Source organism: Pyrus communis, chromosome 1 (genome assembly GCF_963583255.1).
Source record: "Pyrus communis chromosome 1, drPyrComm1.1, whole genome shotgun sequence".
Taxonomy (NCBI): domain Eukaryota; kingdom Viridiplantae; phylum Streptophyta; class Magnoliopsida; order Rosales; family Rosaceae; genus Pyrus; species Pyrus communis.
Window position 1 is genome coordinate 4,934,032 of NC_084803.1, and position 16,919 is coordinate 4,950,950.

At 39.6% G+C, this 16,919-nt stretch overlaps 6 protein-coding genes across 6 annotated transcripts; all 6 read left to right on the plus strand.

The window, feature by feature from the left end:
• The first annotated feature begins 2,217 nt into the window (after positions 1–2,217).
• On the plus strand, positions 2,218–3,470 carry LOC137712553 (sterol carrier protein 2-like). The gene is made up of 3 exons (XM_068451637.1): positions 2,218–2,589; positions 2,679–2,739; positions 3,097–3,470. The coding sequence occupies exons 1-3, from the start codon at positions 2,461–2,463 to the stop codon at positions 3,279–3,281; spliced, it is 375 nt and encodes a 124-aa protein (XP_068307738.1). The 5' UTR covers positions 2,218–2,460; the 3' UTR covers positions 3,282–3,470.
• LOC137712544 (alpha-amylase-like) lies at positions 3,258–6,302 on the plus strand. Its single transcript, XM_068451625.1, is given in 5 exon segments — positions 3,258–3,277; positions 4,390–4,506; positions 4,662–5,137; positions 5,139–5,405; positions 5,824–6,302. Coding segments are annotated over 3 exon segments (993 nt in total). The 5' UTR covers positions 3,258–3,277; positions 4,390–4,506; positions 4,662–4,690; the 3' UTR covers positions 6,103–6,302.
• Positions 6,303–6,648: 346 nt separating this feature from the next.
• LOC137712538 (pentatricopeptide repeat-containing protein At2g04860) lies at positions 6,649–8,863 on the plus strand. The gene has a single exon (XM_068451619.1). The coding sequence runs from the start codon at positions 6,691–6,693 to the stop codon at positions 8,857–8,859; it is 2,169 nt and encodes a 722-aa protein (XP_068307720.1). The 5' UTR covers positions 6,649–6,690; the 3' UTR covers positions 8,860–8,863.
• A 400-nt stretch (positions 8,864–9,263) lies between these two features.
• Positions 9,264–12,225, plus strand: LOC137715649 (protein CYPRO4-like). Its single transcript, XM_068454991.1, has 2 exons — positions 9,264–10,994; positions 11,764–12,225. Exons 1-2 carry the CDS (start codon positions 9,354–9,356, stop codon positions 12,061–12,063), a joined length of 1,941 nt encoding a protein of 646 aa, XP_068311092.1. The 5' UTR covers positions 9,264–9,353; the 3' UTR covers positions 12,064–12,225.
• A 195-nt stretch (positions 12,226–12,420) lies between these two features.
• LOC137747002 (photosystem I chlorophyll a/b-binding protein 5, chloroplastic-like) lies at positions 12,421–14,087 on the plus strand. Its single transcript, XM_068487006.1, has 6 exons — positions 12,421–12,635; positions 12,727–12,859; positions 13,050–13,162; positions 13,342–13,446; positions 13,624–13,712; positions 13,817–14,087. The coding sequence occupies exons 1-6, from the start codon at positions 12,433–12,435 to the stop codon at positions 13,954–13,956; spliced, it is 783 nt and encodes a 260-aa protein (XP_068343107.1). The 5' UTR covers positions 12,421–12,432; the 3' UTR covers positions 13,957–14,087.
• Positions 14,088–14,794: 707 nt separating this feature from the next.
• Positions 14,795–16,656, plus strand: LOC137733876 (protein HEAT INTOLERANT 4-like). Its single transcript, XM_068473082.1, has 2 exons — positions 14,795–14,915; positions 15,361–16,656. Exon 2 carries the CDS (start codon positions 15,367–15,369, stop codon positions 16,420–16,422), a length of 1,056 nt encoding a protein of 351 aa, XP_068329183.1. The 5' UTR covers positions 14,795–14,915; positions 15,361–15,366; the 3' UTR covers positions 16,423–16,656.
• Positions 16,657–16,919: the final 263 nt, after the last annotated feature.

The window sequence follows — 16,919 nt, forward strand, 5'->3', positions numbered from 1 at the left end:
TCAGGTCATCTCCAACCGAAGGGGTTACGTTTAACCCTCCGTCTAGATTATAGCCCTACAAGAAATTATTTTTTAGTAAACAGTGCTAGACCATATCTATATACAATTTTTAACCGAAGGGGGCTATTTTTTAGCCCCTCAATAATTTATTAATTTAAGTTTGTTCTTTAATTTTATCGGTTAATTAAATTAAACTATCATATTAAAATAAGATTTCCAGACATCTTTTCAGGATCACTTATCCCTAAATGTTGTTTTAAGTTGTATGTTATTAAATATTTAATTTTAAGTTGTATGTTATTAAATATTTAATTTTACTTGCATGTTAACAACTTAGACAGAAAAATGAGATAAGATAGTATGGAAATGTGAAAATGATGTGAAAAAATGGTGTAGAAATAGTTTAGGTATTTATAAGAAAAAATTAGAATTTTTTAATATTCCTTTTTAAATTCTGTCTTAAAAAAAAAAAGAAAAAATGAAGTGGTTACATAACGCCAGCTAGCAGCACAACTAGGCCCAACTTTTAGGGCTGACTGTGACATCCCACATCGCCCAGGGGAGTGATCCTTAAATGTATATTCTCATCCCTACCTAGCACGAGGCCTTTTGGGAGCTCACTGGCTTCGGATTCCGTAAGAACTCCGAAGTTTAGCGAGAAAGGGGCTAGAGCAATCCCATGATGGGTGACCCACTGAGAAGTTACTCGTGAGTTCCCAAAAACAAAACCGTGAGGGAATGGTAAGCCCAAAGTGGACAATATCGTGCTACGGTAGTGGAGTGGGCCCGGGAAGTGGTTCCGTCCCGGGCGGGGATGTGACACTGACTATGTTTGCCCATCCATATGGCCATTTGGCTATAGTTTGGTTAGGCGGGTCCCAAATTTTTTTTAGCCCAACCCTTCATTAGACCTACTCCAACCTTTGAGTAAAACTCAAATTTTATGTTCAAAACTTATCCTAACTTGCTCCAACCTTGGAGCAAATATGAGTTAAAACTCAAAACTCATTTATAGGCCAAATTTAGTCCAGGATTCCCCTTGGTTTAGTGGGGTTTGTCCATCATATATGTATATTTTTGTCATATTTATAATTATAAATTCATTGAATCCAACAGTAAAAAAAAAAAAAAATCTAACGGTACAAATTTAAATCCAATGGTTAAAGTAATAAATTTTTTTTTCTTGTATGTGTTTTATATTCTTTCATAGCGTTTCACGAGTTTCATGGTGTCGCTTAGTAATTTTTCAATATTTATCGGAATCTAAATATTTTTATGTGAAAATATTTATAAAATTAAATTAGGATAGTCTACATAATTTTTTTTCTTTTAAAAAAGTTACTTTAAGAAAAAATTAGCCTAAATTCATTATTTAATGATCTGGGGCTAAAATTTTAACCCATAAGGATTGGATCAAAAAAGCTATTTATGAGTTAAAACCTAAATTTTATAGGCTAAAAATTTTAGATTTTAACCTAAGGGTTAGAGATAGTCTTTGTGTCACAACAGGCTATGTTTTGGCCTATAACCCTTTAGCCGACTCAGTTGGAGATGACGTTAGCTCCTCAATTGCAATAATTAATTCACATGTTACGGGCCTCACGGCTAGATTTAAAAACATTAAACGGTAGTTTAATTAAATTAACTAATTTATAATATAAACCTAAAACCAATAATTTTTTTATAGAATTATATGTAATCCATTCGATTAGACCAACTCCAATGGTGGGTTAAAAGTCAAATTACCTCCAAAAATTTCCCCCCAAACCCAATCCAACCCAAGGGGAAAATTTGGACTAAATGTTAAATGCTAAACCAAGGCCAAATCCCCCCCCCCCCCAAAATTTAGCCCAGAAATCAGAGTGGACTCCACCCAATATTTATTGAAATTTAAATTTTTTTAGATTAAAATGTTCATAAAATTAATTTATGATAGTCTACATATTTATTTAAAAAAAAAATTTAATTTAACAAAAAAAATAACCTAAGTTCATTCTTTAATAATTCTGGACTAAAATTTTAGGCTAGAACGGTTGGAGCAGAAAAGCTGTTTTTAGGTTAAAAGCTAAATTTTTCAGGTTAAAATATTTAATTTTTAACCCAACAATTGGAGATGGTCTTAAAGATAACATAATACTGTTTATTTACAACTAATTTTTTTGTAGAGCTATTAATCTAAAACAGAGTTATTGATTTCGAAGTAAGGTCCCAGAAAAATTCAAATTTATGATGCCAGACCAACCGAACGATAAAAACTACCAGAAAATAAAGTTATGGGAATGCGTGCCTTGTCCGTCATCTGATCTCTTCAGGCGCGGTTAGTTCGCGCGTGATCTTATACGACAATTAAATTCTCCAACCAAATTAACTAGTCTCTTAGAAATCGAACGATAAAAACGACGTAGTTGCGAGGCCCTTTACATCTCGATACTTGCAGAGTTGAAGAGAGAGAGAGAAGCAATGGCGAGCGGTGCGGAGCTGAAGTCGGAGAGCTTGTTCGAGCTGATGAAAGAGCACCTGAAAACCGACGCCGGCAAAGAAATTACTAAGAAAATCGGACTCGTCTATCAGATCAACATCGCACCCAAGGTAGGCTCCACCACTCGCCGACCTTCCTCAAATTCTCTAAATCTGATAAATTCCCAATTTTCCCTTGACTTTCTGAGTTGAAATCGCAGAAAATTGGATTCAATGAGGTGATTTTTACAGTTGATCTTAAGAAAGGCGAGGTCAAGAAAGGTTAGGGTTTCTGATTTTGGTTTGCTCTTAATCCTAATTAATTAATCAATTTAGGGCCTGTTGAGATTGTTTGTGGTTAAAAGCGTTTTGTGATGGTCGAAAGTGTATTTTTTTTCACGTTTGGCAGAAAAATTTAAAAGCGATTTGGCATATATGTAAGTACTGTCCGAAGAAGCACCTAGAAGAAAATGCTTTTGATTGCCTTTGGCTGAAAAAATAAAGAAATCTATTTGGCTCATATGTAAGTGCTTTTTGAAGAAGCCCTTCTGGGAAGAAGCACCTAGAAAAGGCCCTTAATAATTATGTTTAATGTATGAAAGGTGAGAGCTTTTCCTGAAATCTGAGCTGAAATTACAGGGGCATATGAAGGAGGGAAGCCAGATGCAACTTTTTCGTTCAAGGATGATGATTTCATTAAGGTGGCGCTAGGGAAGATGAACCCACAAATCGCTTTCATGAGGGGGGCAATGAAGATCAAGGGCAGCCTGAGTGCGGCCACGAAATTCACACCTGACATTTTCCCCAAGCCTGCCAAGATGTGAGATTTCGGATTTTAGGCCTAATTATATTTTGATTGCTTCAAATGAATTTCTCAAATACTAGGAAACTTTGAACCGATGGGAATTTTAGCTTTCCACTAAAGAGAAACTAGAAGTCAATTAGATGAAAGCTTGTGCTCTTTGATATGTGAATCATTTCGTACTTAATGCAATAAGCTGCCGATTCGAATATGACTGAGGGTTTTTTTTCTTATAATATTTGTTATTTTTCTTGTGTTTTCCTGCAAATTTGCTATCTGTAGTCTTTGGATATTTGGGAGTTGGGTGGCTTCAGGGGTTTGATTTGGCTGCAAAACAGGGAAAATCAGCCAACTCAATGATAAACTGAAAGGGAAATGAACTCCGTGCACCCCTTTCACCTTGTATATATCCATGTTTTTTCTGTCATTTGGTGTTCCTTTTATGTATCCAATATAACGGGCAGAAATAAACTGGGGTGTGCCGAAATTGCCTCACAACTGAAACTCTGATAATGAAAAAGAAAGAGAGTAGCAGTTTTCCACCAAAAACAATAAGTGAAACAATTCATTGTTATGATGTTGGCTGGGGCAGAACCCAATGAGGCTAAATCTTGGGTGTAATCGGTCCTTGATCCCCTTCACTCTATCTCTCACATAGACCAGCATGCGTTTGTCCAAGAAGAAAAAAAGGTCTTAGTTAAAGGATGTTGAAAGTATATGATTGTGAATTGATTTCATGAATGTTGCCTAACCTTTTGAAAAACTGATCGCATTTGGACGAGTCAGCCCTTTTCTAGCTGAACACACACCGCATGATACTTTGGATTTGCTTCAGTATATCTTGTTGTTCAAACTGGCTGACTCTCTGGAGTTTCAATCTCCACTTGTCTTGGCTGTTTAATTATAAAATGCGTGACTTTTGGTAAAGTCAACTCCACGAGATAACTAAAGGCACCATGAACTTCCTCATTTCCTTCTGCTTTTGCCTGTGCATTTCTCTCTTGCCCTCCTTTGGAACCCCCGCTGTGTTGTATTAGGTAACTACGCTATATGCACTTCTCTTTTACAGATTACGTTTAGCCTGTTATGAATGCGCATTTTGAATTTTGATGTCTTTGAATATGATACAGGGGTTCAAGTAAAAAAGGAGGGTGGTACAACTCACTCAAGACCTCCATTCTTGAACTTGCTGACTCTGGCATCACCCCATGTCTGGCTTCCTCCGCCTCACGCTAATGGAACCGAGGGTATTTACTGGCTACTAGCCTATCACTATCTCTGTATAATTGCATTTTTTGTTTAATAATCCCAAGTAATCAATAATGTTCTCTCGCTAGACTGTGAATCTGGATTGCACATTCTGGCAAGATAATAATTCGTTACCATTATTCAAACATTTCAGGATGCTCTCCGGAAGGCTATACGATCTTGATGCATCGAGAATTGAAGTTCCTATTTACTGCCAGGCATGAGAAGGGAATCAAAGCCATAGACGTTGTGATAAACCACAGAGCAGCTGTCAAACAAGATGAGAACGGACTATGGAGCATATTTGAAGGTGGAAAGCCGGATGGACGTCTTGACTTCGATGCCTCCTTGATTTGCAGGGATGACAATGACCACCCTTTTGGCACTGGCAACCCAGACACAGGAGACAACTTCCCGTTCACAGCTGACATGGACCACAGAAACCCTAGGCTTCAAAGCGAGTTGTCTGATTGGATGATCTGGTTGAAAACCGAAATAGGGTTTGATGGATGGAGGTTTGGCTCTAGCTTAACCAAGCTCTACATGGACAGAACTTTGCCGGAATTCGCAGTTGCCGAGTACTGGCGTTGGATTCAGAACCAAGATGCACATAGGAAATTAGGAATGAAATAGTTAGTTGGATTCAGGCATTGGGGGTGTTGTCACGACGTTTGATATGACAACCAAGTATATTATGGATGTTTCTGTGGAGGGTGAGCCACGGAGGCTAAAGGATTCAAATGGGAAACCACCAGGGTTGATCGGCATCAAGCCAGAAGGTGCTGTGACATTTATCGACAATCATGAAACTTGGTCTCAAAACTGTTGCCTTTCCCATCTGATAAAAGTCCGGCTTGGATATGCTTACATTCTCACCCATCCTGGCACCCCAAGCATAGTAAGTACTAAACATCGATTTACTGGAAAATGTTCTTTTGTCATACTATCTAACCACACAATTAGTTTATGTTGCAGAATAGAATTCGGATCACCATTTATATTGACTTTTTCATAAATTTGTGATTCAGATTCACAATATGACAACATAATTATTCGTCTAGTAACGTAAAACATGCGTCGTCTTATTGAATTGGGAAATCTTCTTTTGTCATGCTGTCTAATAGCTAGCGCAAGTGGTTTATAATTATATTACCAAATAGTCAACTTGGATCAATATTAATCTTATTTTTTCTTGATTATGTGAGACAGATTCACAGTTTAATAACATTAATTATTTGCATAGTAATATAAATCTGGCAAGAGAACATTCATGTACATATTTCAACTTCTAAATTACCTTGTTTTCGGTGTGGCAGTTCTATGATCACTTCTTTGAGTGGGGGTGGCCGAAGGACCCTATACGCAATTTGACAGCAATAAGGGCAAGGAATGGGATCAATTCCAAGAGCAGTGTGACTATCTTAGCTGCCGAGGGTGACCTATATATGGCCAACATCGACGACAAGATAGTAATGAAGATTTGGCCAAGGTTGGACCTCGGAGACCTTGATCCCACAAACTCAAACTTCCATGTTGCCAGAAGTGGGGATGACTTTGCTGTGTGGGAGAGAAACGAACTCGAAAAAGCTTGTTAAAATGATGTGTAATGTAATAGAATTATTAAGGCCTATATAAACGTTCTTAGCCAATTGAGTTATAAACCCCAGCTCGTAGTTCAAACAATTATGTTGATAGATCGTCGGTTCTAGTTAGCTCGTCTAGAGATGGAACATTTGAACTTAAGACATTTAAACTAATTTATTCCTTCTAAACGACATTCTAATTAGTTATATTCATACTACTAGAATGGAGATTCGAATTCGGGTGAAGGAGAGCAGAGAGTTTTCAAACTATGGTATTAGTTTTTTACTAATGAACTAGATTCACTTGAAATGTTAAGCTTGTCTTTTTATCCTGATAACAAAATTGTCTCTGTTTTGGTAGCGCGATACTGTTAGTGGATTAAATATTTAGTTGTTAGGAGAGAGAAAAATCGGTGAAAATCAAATCGCACTAAGGTACATATACATGATTGTATTCACGATTGCGGTAAAACACCATCTGCTTGTCTTTTTATTACTCAATTATAAAGCAGCTGCACACTGTGGCTCTGCCCTCCTCCACCACAAAAACCCAAAAAACAGAAGCTGCACACTCTAAAAACTTTCGCGCCAAACTTGAGTATGAACTTGGCCTTTTCTTTCGGCCTCTCTGCGAAGCCCAACCTTCCCTATTTCCACTCTCTCCTAAAATCTCACAGCGAAAGCAAAAATCCTAAACAGGCACTGCTTCTTTTTCGCCAGTTGTTTGAGTACAATTTGAAGCCCAATGATCTCACTTTCTCTCTGCTCCTTAAATCCTGCACTTCTTCCTCCTCCTCGGGTTTTAATTCAGTGAGCTCAAAACTAGAAGCAAATCAGATTCATACCCACTTGCTGAAATCAGGTGTCAATCGATATGTATATGTGAGTACTGCTCTTCTTGATTTGTATATGAAATTGGGTTGTGTAAGGGCTGCCCAGAAGGTGTTTGATGATATGCCTGACAGAGATGTTGTCTCATGGAATGCGTTGATTTCTGGGTTTTCTCGAAATGGGTATGCTTTTGAAGCGTTGAATTGCTTTGTCCGAATGTGTAGAGAGGGGCTTTGTCCTTGTCGGACGACTTTGGTTAGTTTGGTTCCGTCGTGTGGTAGGCAAGAGTTAGTTTTTCTTGGGAAATGTGTTCATGGGTTTGGAATTAAGGCGGGCCTGGATTCGGATTCTAACGTGAAGAATGTGCTTACCTCGATGTATGCTAAATCTGCAGATTTGGAGGCGGCGGAGCTCTTGTTTGAAGAGATAGTTGACAAGAGTGTAGTTTCTTGGAATACTATGATTGGCGCTTATGGACAAAATGGTTTCTTTCATGAGGCAATGCTTGTCTTTAAACAAATGCAGGAGGAAAATGTTCCGGCCAATCTGGTGACCATGGTAAGCCTCCTGTCAGCAAATGCAAATCCTGAGTCTACCCATTGTCATGCCCTTAAAACTGGTCATGCAAATGATGCTTCTGTGATTACTTCGCTAATTTGTGAATATGCAACACGAGGGAACACAGAATCCGGAAAACTGCTTTACAGGTCATTGCCTCAGAAGAACTTGGTTTCCCTGACTGCAATTATTTCAAGCTATGCTGAGAAAGATAACATAGCTCAGGTACTGGAATGCTTTGCACACTTGCAGCGGTTAGACATGAAACTGGACGCAGTTTCTATGGTTTGCATCCTTCATGGGATAAAAGTCCCTGTTGATATTGGCCTTGGACTTGCTTTCCATGGTTATGGAATAAAGATTGGGCTGACGGCTGATTCTTTGGTTGCAAATTGTTTGATAAGCATGTACTCGAGGTTTGACAAGATAGAAGCCGCTTTTTCTTTATTCCTTGATATGCAAGCAAAATCGTTGCTTACTTGGAATTCTTTGATATCGGGATGTGTACAAGTGGGAAGGTCAAGTGATGCCCTGGACTTGTTTCTCCAAATGAAAATGTCCGGATATAGTCCAGATAGCATCACTGTTTCTAGCTTACTATCTGGGTGTGGCCAAATTGGGTACTTGCGATTTGGGGAGAAACTTCATAACTATGTCCTCCGAAACAATCTTGAAGTGGAAGATTTTGTTGGAACCGCTCTTATAGACATGTACACCAAGTGTGGAAGAATAGAACTTGCTGAAAGGGTGTTTAAGAGCATCCAAGAACCATGTTTGGCATCATGGAACTCAATCCTCTTGGGTTATAGCCACTACGGGTCAGAACATAGAGCTCTTGCTTGCTTCTTGAAAATGCAAGAGCAGGGGATAATGCCCGATAATATCACTTTTTTGGGAGTTTTCGTTGCTTGTGCTCATGGAGGTTTTGTTGAGGAGGGAAGAAAATATTTCCAAATAATGAGGGAAGAGTTCAATATAGTGCCACGCTTGCAACACTGCGCTTGCATGGTTGGTCTCTTTGGCCGCGCGGGCTTCTTCCAGGAGGCATTGGTTTTCATCAGAGATATGGAGATGGAGCCCGACTTCGCAGTGTGGGGAGCCTTGCTGAATGCTTGTTGCATCCACCAAGAGGTGAAGCTTGGGGAGTACATAGCCAAAAAGTTGTTTCTCTTGGACAGTAAAAGTGGCGGGTTCTTCGTGCTGATCTCAAATCTTTATGCGGTTAAAGGGATGTGGGACGATGTAGCTAGGGTGAGGGAGATGATGAGAGAGACCGGAGGGGACGGTTGTTCAGGAGTGAGTGTTATTGAGACGAATGTAAGTTTGTGCTTGAATAAACCTAGTTTGAATACACATTTTGGGCAGATTCTGTTTATATAATCATCTCTAGACCTGATTTTGGTATCACCATTACATCTCTCGAATGTTTTGCATAAATTTTGAAAAACATGATTCGTAAAAAATGACATGAGAATAAGTTTATGACGGATTATGTAGCACTACAATGTTTTAGCCAGAAAATTTTGATGTGCGTTTTGAAACGAATCAAGTTATCTATTATTATACCAATACATCACGTCATTTGTGTATCAAATAAACGTTATGATGGTTACTGTAGTTCTTTCCATAACTAAACAATTTTTGTAAAATGCCACGAGAATAAGTCATGACTTAACCCGGCTCCCACCAACCCGACCCGACCCCGGCCCAATCATACTTTTAGAAACCCTAACGGAAAAGTAAGACGATGCCAAAAAACCGCAAAAGCGCTCCCAAATTTGAAATTTGAACTTTTCATCCCAACACACCATCTCACTCTCAGACTCCCAAAGCTCTCATCTTTCACATACCATTTCCCAAATCTTCGTACAAAAATGGGCGGAGCTCACAGCCGCGAACACCTCGAGCTTTCCGACTCCGACGAGGAAGAGAGCGAAGAGCAGGAGAGCTACGAGGACGTGGAGGAAACTGAAGCCGACCAGCGCCAGAGATCCGCCGAGCGGGGAACCAAAACGCCGTCGTCGGCTGCATTAGACGACGTGGACGCCAAGCTCAAGGCTTTGAGTCTCAAGTACGGGTCTTCTTCCAGGAACACGAATCTGAAGAATCCGGTGAAGCTGTACCTCCACATTGGAGGGAACACCCCAAAAGCGAAATGGGTAACTTCCGAAAAACTCACTTCTTTCAATTTTATTAAGACATCTCGAATGGAGGTTGATAATGATGAGGAGGAAGAGGAAGAAGAGGAATTTGATGAGGAGGGTTTGTGGGTTTTGAGGGTGGGGGCCAAAGTTAAGGCTAAGGTATCGGCCGAGATGCAATTGCTCACTTTTGCCGATCAGCGGCGTGTCGATTTCTTTGCCAGAGGCGTGTGGGCAATGAAGTTTTTCAGTGATGAGGAGTATAGTGCTTTTGTGATTAAGTACAATGACTGTTTGTTTGAGAACACTTATGGGTATGAGGCCACTGAGGAGAACAGGGTGAAGGTTTATGGGAAAGATTTTGTTGGGTGGGCGAAGCCCGAAATGGCGGATGATTCGGTCTGGGAAGATGCGGAGGATAATTTTTTGAAGAGCCCTGGCTCAGCAACACCAGTGAGGGGAAATCAGAATTTGAGAGAGGAGTTTGAGGAGGCCCACAATGGCGGTATACAGAGCTTGGCATTAGGTGCATTGGACAATAGTTTCTTGGTGGGGAACTCTGGCATTCAGGTTGTTAAGAATTTTGCTCATGGAATACATGGTAAAGGTGTTTATGTGAATTTTGATGATGGGAGCTATGGAGGCGGTTCAAATTTGGCACGGTCTACACCTAGGAAGGCTCTGCTGATGAAGGCCGAGACTAACATGCTCCTTATGAGTCCGATGAATGAAGGGAAGCCTCATACAACCGGGCTCCATCAGCTTGATATCGAAACCGGGAAGGTTGTTACTGAGTGGAAGTTTGAGAAAGATGGAGCTGACATTACAATGAGGGATATCACAAATGATAGTAAGGGAGCACAGTTGGACCCCTCAGGATCGACATTCTTGGGTTTGGATGACAACAGGCTTTGCCGGTGGGATATGCGTGATAGGAAGGGAATGGTTCAGGACCTTGCAGCTTCTAGTGGTCCTGTTCTCAATTGGAACCAAGGGCATCAGTTCTCAAGAGGGACTAACTTTCAGTGCTTTGCTAGCACTGGTGATGGCTCAATTGCTGTTGGGTCGCTTGATGGGAAGATCAGGTTGTACTCGATCAATTCGATGAGGCAGGCGAAAACTGCTTTTCCAGGCCTTGGTTCACCTATTACTCATGTTGATGTTACTTTTGATGGGAAGTGGATTTTGGGCACAACGGACACCTATTTGATCCTCATCTGCACAATCTTTACTGATAAGGATGGCAAGACAAAGACTGGTTTTAGCGGGCGTATGGGAAATAGAATTTCAGCTCCAAGACTGCTGAAGCTGACTCCCCTGGATTCACATTTGGCGGGCACAAATAACAAGTTTCGTAATGCTCAGTTTTCGTGGGTAAGTATATGTATTTTCAGCCTGTTGGTTAGAAATATTTTTCTGTTATTTGGTGGGGCTATGCAACATTATGTTGCTTCTTCCTTTTGTTTGTGGTGATGAAAATATTAGTTTCCATCTGCTGTAATGTGCATGATTTAGTGGCCTCTCTTAAACCTGGTTTGCTAAGTCATGAATAGAACCTGAAATGTGAATCTACCATCCTACAGTATCAAAAATGGTTGGACTGTTTTCTATTATTTAGAATTCCCCCCTTTTGGCATTCCTTTTCCTAAATTATATGCACACGCACGTCCACTTCAGACCTGAAAGTTGGAATAATTTTCGGTTCAGTGTATGTTTTAGTGTTGAATTGCTGAAAGATGGAGAATAGATTGGTTTTACATCGAAGGTTCTAATGGTGGGGTTGTCATGTATAAAACTAATTTGTCTGGCTTTTCCCCTCTCTCTTCCAAGTAACTTCTAGATTTTGAATGCGGTTTTTGTTGATTTAACTAAATATCCATTAGGAGGTTTATATAACTTCTAAAAATTCCCAATTTCTTTTCGCTTTTAATGACTACTATTAGAACTCTGGTCTTACATATGAACTTTAGTTTGGAGTATTTCAGTACATTGATGGTAGTACCGATTTTGGTTGGTTGGAGCATTGTCTATGAATGGAAAATGTCTAGGCAATTAACATTCTGAACTCAGTTTATTTTTCTTGTAGCCATATGACTTTGTTTGGTAGAAGATTATGATAATCTTGTTTTACATTATTGTTCAGGTCACGGAGAACGGGAAGCAGGAGCGACATCTGGTTGCAACTGTGGGCAAATTTAGTGTGGTTTGGAACTTTCAACAGGTGAAAGATGGCTCACACGAGTGCTACCGCAACCAGCAGGGCTTGAAGAGCTGCTACTGCTACAAGATAGTCCCCAAGGATGACTCCATTGTCGACAGTTGCTTCATGCATGACAAGTTTGCAGTTACTGACTCACCTGAGGCCCCACTTGTGATTGCAACCCCTCTGAAAGTCAGCTCCTTCAGCATATCCAGTACCAATAGACAATTGTCTCTGCAGTGAACGTTCTAATTTTCTATTAAGAACTTACACTTGTATTTGTTTTTTTTTTCCCGTCAAGTATTTGTAGGGTATACTCTTTAAGCTAGGTCGTGCCGGTAATGAACTATGTTGAATTGTACTCATGTTCTGAAGGAATTTCAATGGTAATCTAATGATTTCCAGCAATAATAGTGCTTGAATTCTTGTTGAAGCATGGTTTGGTAAATTTTCTTTTCCATCTTCCAGCAATATTTGAACATTTTCCCACTTCTTTTTAGTGACCTGGATATTTTAACGTTATGTCCAAGTGGTCCTTATTTCTCATATATATATGTATAATCCATGCACACATAAAATTTGTGGACCTCTTGATAGAAAGATAGGAGAGAAATGGCTGCTGCAGTGGAGAGAGGTTTCGTTGTGCAGCCATGTCCTTTATCCTTTGTTTCTAATAAGAACACATCAAGGCCCTCATTTGCTATCGGGCATGGCAAACCAGCAAGGGCTCGAGGTTTTGCCCGCCATGTGGCTCAAGCCCAAGTGCGCCCTACATGGCTCCCAGGGCTTGACCCACCAGCCTACCTCGACGGAAGGTAAGTGCCTCAAGAAGCTGGTTCAATTTGATTTCATTTCTCTTGCTTTTTTCCCCTATTTAGGTTCACACTCCTTGTCCCTCTTCAACAGCTTGGCTGGGGATTTTGGGTTTGACCCGCTTGGACTCGGGGAGGACCCGGAAAGCTTGAGGTGGTATGTGCAGGCAGAGCTGGTTCATGCTCGCTTTGCAATGCTTGGAGTTGCAGGAATTCTACTTACAGATGTAAGACCAAAATGGCATTCTGTTTCTCGCTGTGGACTCATTTGGAAATTCCAAAATAAATTTCAATTATTTGATTTTAATACCTACCACATATTGTAGATAAGAAGTTTGAGGGCAGTGTAGCATTGTAATTTTACTTAACGACTGTGGATAAATGTAAAAAAATGAAACTAGTGATTTTTTTTTGCAGTTACTGAGGGTAACAGGGCTTCTTAGTGTACCAGTTTGGTACAATGCAGGTGCAGTTAAATTTGGCTTTGCTAATACAGAAACTCTGCTCATTGTCCAATGTATCTTGATGGGGTAAGTTCTGTTTTAATCTGCATTGGCTAGAGTGGATTTGGTTCCCTTATGCACCCGAGTTTGAATCGTTCTCTCCGCAGTTTGAACTTATTTAAAGTAAACTGTCGCTTGATCCGAAAGATATTTCTGTTTTGATTGTGATTCTGTGTTAATGTTCTCCTTTCCTGCTGTGCTTGTAGATTTGTTGAAACTAAAAGATACATGGATTTCAAAACTCCTGGATCTCAAGCCAAAGATGGATCATTCTTTGGATTGGAATCTGCACTTGAAGGTTTAGAACCTGGGTAATCTTATTTGATTCACAATCCCATCCTTACTCTATCAAGTGTTGTTGCTAATTCACTCACGTTACAACACGAGTATTCAATTTCAACACTACACGCAAGCTCAACGACATATGAACATTGATGTCTACCTATATTATGATATGAAGTTGATTAATAACACCGCGTGTATGTCAGATATCCCGGAGGTCCGTTGCTGAACCCTCTTGGTCTGGCAAAAGATATCAAGAATGCTCATGAGTGGAAGCTTAAAGAGATTAAGAACGGTATAAAATGCGTTGTTTCGTTGATTTTTCCAAATCAATATCTTCCATTTCAGTCTTATTTTCTAGTTGGATTGTTGCTTCAAATTGGTTGTGTGTTGTTGCAGGACGGCTTGCAATGGTGGCGATGCTGGGTTTCTTTGTGCAAGCATCTGTGACTCATGTGGGACCCATTGATAATCTTCTGGAGCACCTCTCCAACCCATGGCACAGAACCATAGTTCAGACCCTTGCAAACTCTTCTTAAATGTAAATCCAAGTCTATGGTCTTTGTATGTGCCAATGTAACAATGTTCAATGGTTGCAGTACCATCGTCTATCTTTGGACTTATGTTGGTTGTTTATGTCATTAAATAATGACACGATGAGGATTAAAGAGATAGATTCGTAAATATATGCAACTAGTTACACTTAGCATATTCTTCGGAAGAAGCTCAATTCCAAACTTTTATTTGCATCTTGGTGGTTAGGTTCACAAACTTCACATATCATTGTCGGTCATGTAGAGTTCCATAAAAATCGTAGAAATACCGTTGTGGTTAAGTTTGTTATTGAGTCTAAATAAAAAAATTTAGAATTTTCTTAATTTTTTTCCATTTGCAAGTCATGTACAAGTGTAAAAATATTAGAGAATAAAGTCTCAACTAGAAGATACAACAAAATAACATATAGCTTATGTGCGAGTTCCACTCTTAATATCATTGAAATATTCTTGTAATAAAACACATTACCTAGTAATAGGCAAGTATTTGACGAAAAAATGGTAATAAATGGGTAAATTGGAACAATATCAATAATATAAATCATGTGTATAAGAATAATATCGATAACATTGGTGGCATATGATGCCCCGACTTAAAAAGTTAATGCCTTAAAAAACGTTGAAGTATTACTCTTATGCTAGTTTTCACCATTAGACACGAGGCGGACTTCGCGTGGCGTTGGTTTGACGCACATAACCGACCTTTCCTAGCGGGAGTAGAAAAGTAGACGTTCAAATCTCAGCCGTGGGATAAAATGAACGGTTCAGATGTAATAAAGTGAAACGGTAAGATGTGTTGGAATTTATAAGGAGAGAGAGAGAGGAGGCAAAGGTTCTCACTTTTGCCTAATAAGGAGCCCCCTGCTGTGATTTTGCTTCCAATTTTCAAAAAACCCAGATTGTGTTGGAATTTTCAGTCCGCGAAGCGACAAAAGCCTTTTCGGGTATGAATTTTCTGTTCAGTGTGCTATAATTTTTCAGAAACTTTGAATTTTTACGGTTTTGATTTGGGTTTTTAGGGTTTTATAGGGGATTTGATTTGGGTTTTGATTTTTCCTAGGGTTTTTTTTTACGTGTCAATGAATTCAGGGACGATTGGTTTTATGATTTCGTATTAGATTAGATATTAGTTGAAATTTGAATCTGCTGCTTGAAACGATGAACTGCTATTGGGGTTTCTTTTATAATTTTGATTTTGGATTAGATGTACGATTTATAGATTTGAAGTTTAAATCTTTGATTCATACAAATTTAAAATTATTTGTCGAAGTTGCGGAAGAACTTTATGTGTATAAATTGGATTGTGTGCCAAACGGTACAAACCCTAACCCTAGGTCGGTAGCCCTGATTTTCGATTTGTATTTGTCTTTTTTTTTTTTTTTTTGGCAGAATACAATGGCGAGAGGAGCTAAGAGGAAGGCCAGCCAGAGAGAAGAAAACAAGGAAAATTCAACCAAGGCAGACAACCACAAAGAACAATCCAGCAAGGCCGCCACTCGGTCAAAGCGGGTCAAGGCATCGCACCCCCAATCCGAGCCCGAGTACTTTGAGGAGCCTCGTCAGTTGGAAGATCTCTGGAAGGCTGCCTTTCCTGTTGGAACAGAGTGGGATCACTTGGACAAGGTGTACCAATTCAAGTGGGATTTCTCAAACCTTGAAAAAGCATTTGAAGAGGGGGGCAAGCTGCACGATCTTGGGAACAACAAAGTGTATCTCTTTGGTGGTACAGAGCCTCAACAAGTCCCCTATAAGGGTGATTTGAAAATTATTTACATACCTATTGTGGTGGCTGTTGTATCGCCTTGCCCACCTTCTGACAAAATTGGGATTAAGTCGGTTCAGAGAGAGACTGAAGAAATTGTTCCAATGAAACAGATGAAAATGGATTGGATTCCATATATTCCTTATGACAAGAGAGACAGCCAAGTTGTTGAATATAGTCGAAATTCTCCTCAAATATTTGTGCTGGGATGCACTCAGAGACGGGCTTCCTTGAAACACATGAAGATTGATCGTCTAAAGAAATTTGACTACTGCTTGCCGTATCTAATGCCGATCAAGGAAGAGGAGCTTGAGCTGAGCACCGAGGTCGACATACTTTTTCCACAGGAACCAAATCCACCGGTTTACTGTGTGTTTGATTGGCAGTTTGATGAAGTTGAGGAGTTCACTGACGAGCGGATAAAAGAGGAGGAACTATCTGCAGATCAAAAGGATGCCTTCATGGAGTTTGTCAAGGAGAAAGTGCGTCAACAAAAGAAAGAAAACCGAGAGAAAAAGGAGGCCCGCAAACAAGAATTTGAAAAAATGAGTACGGAAACTAAAGCAGCATTTGAAAATTTGAGGTATTACAAGTTCTACCCCGTGCAAACACCCGATACTCCTGACATATCAGGTGTCAAGGCTGCATACATCAACAGGTACTACAACAAGGCTCATGAGGTTCTGTGATTAGTTTCACTTTCACCGATATCCTTGTTGGCCTGCGCGTAATGCCTACGGTAATTGAAACTTTTGTGTTTAATGCGTCCCAAAGTGTTGGGAAAAGAGAAAATTTTCGCATACTCCTGTTGTTCTTGTTGTTTGATCTCATTTGAAATCATATAAAGACAAGGTCTCATTAAATTTTGTAGCGACTCTGGTCATTTATTTACCTTCTGTTCGAATAATGCTTCAAATATAAAACTTGAGGTATTGTTTTGGATGAGTTAAACTTGTCTTGTTTTCTTGTACGGCCGATTAGAAGGGTGATTTTCACTTCAATGAAATATTTTTGTTTGATGGCTTGTTGTCCTCGCTGAATCAGAAAGAGTTGAGATGTCTCGTTTTGTTTCGTTTCGGCTTTAACTTGTATGCTTCTTAAAAAAGACTTTTGTGTAGAGTTTAGAAGCTGTACCCCTCTATCTTTCAACACTTTCTTAGTTTCATTCACATTCTTGTTCTGCTTG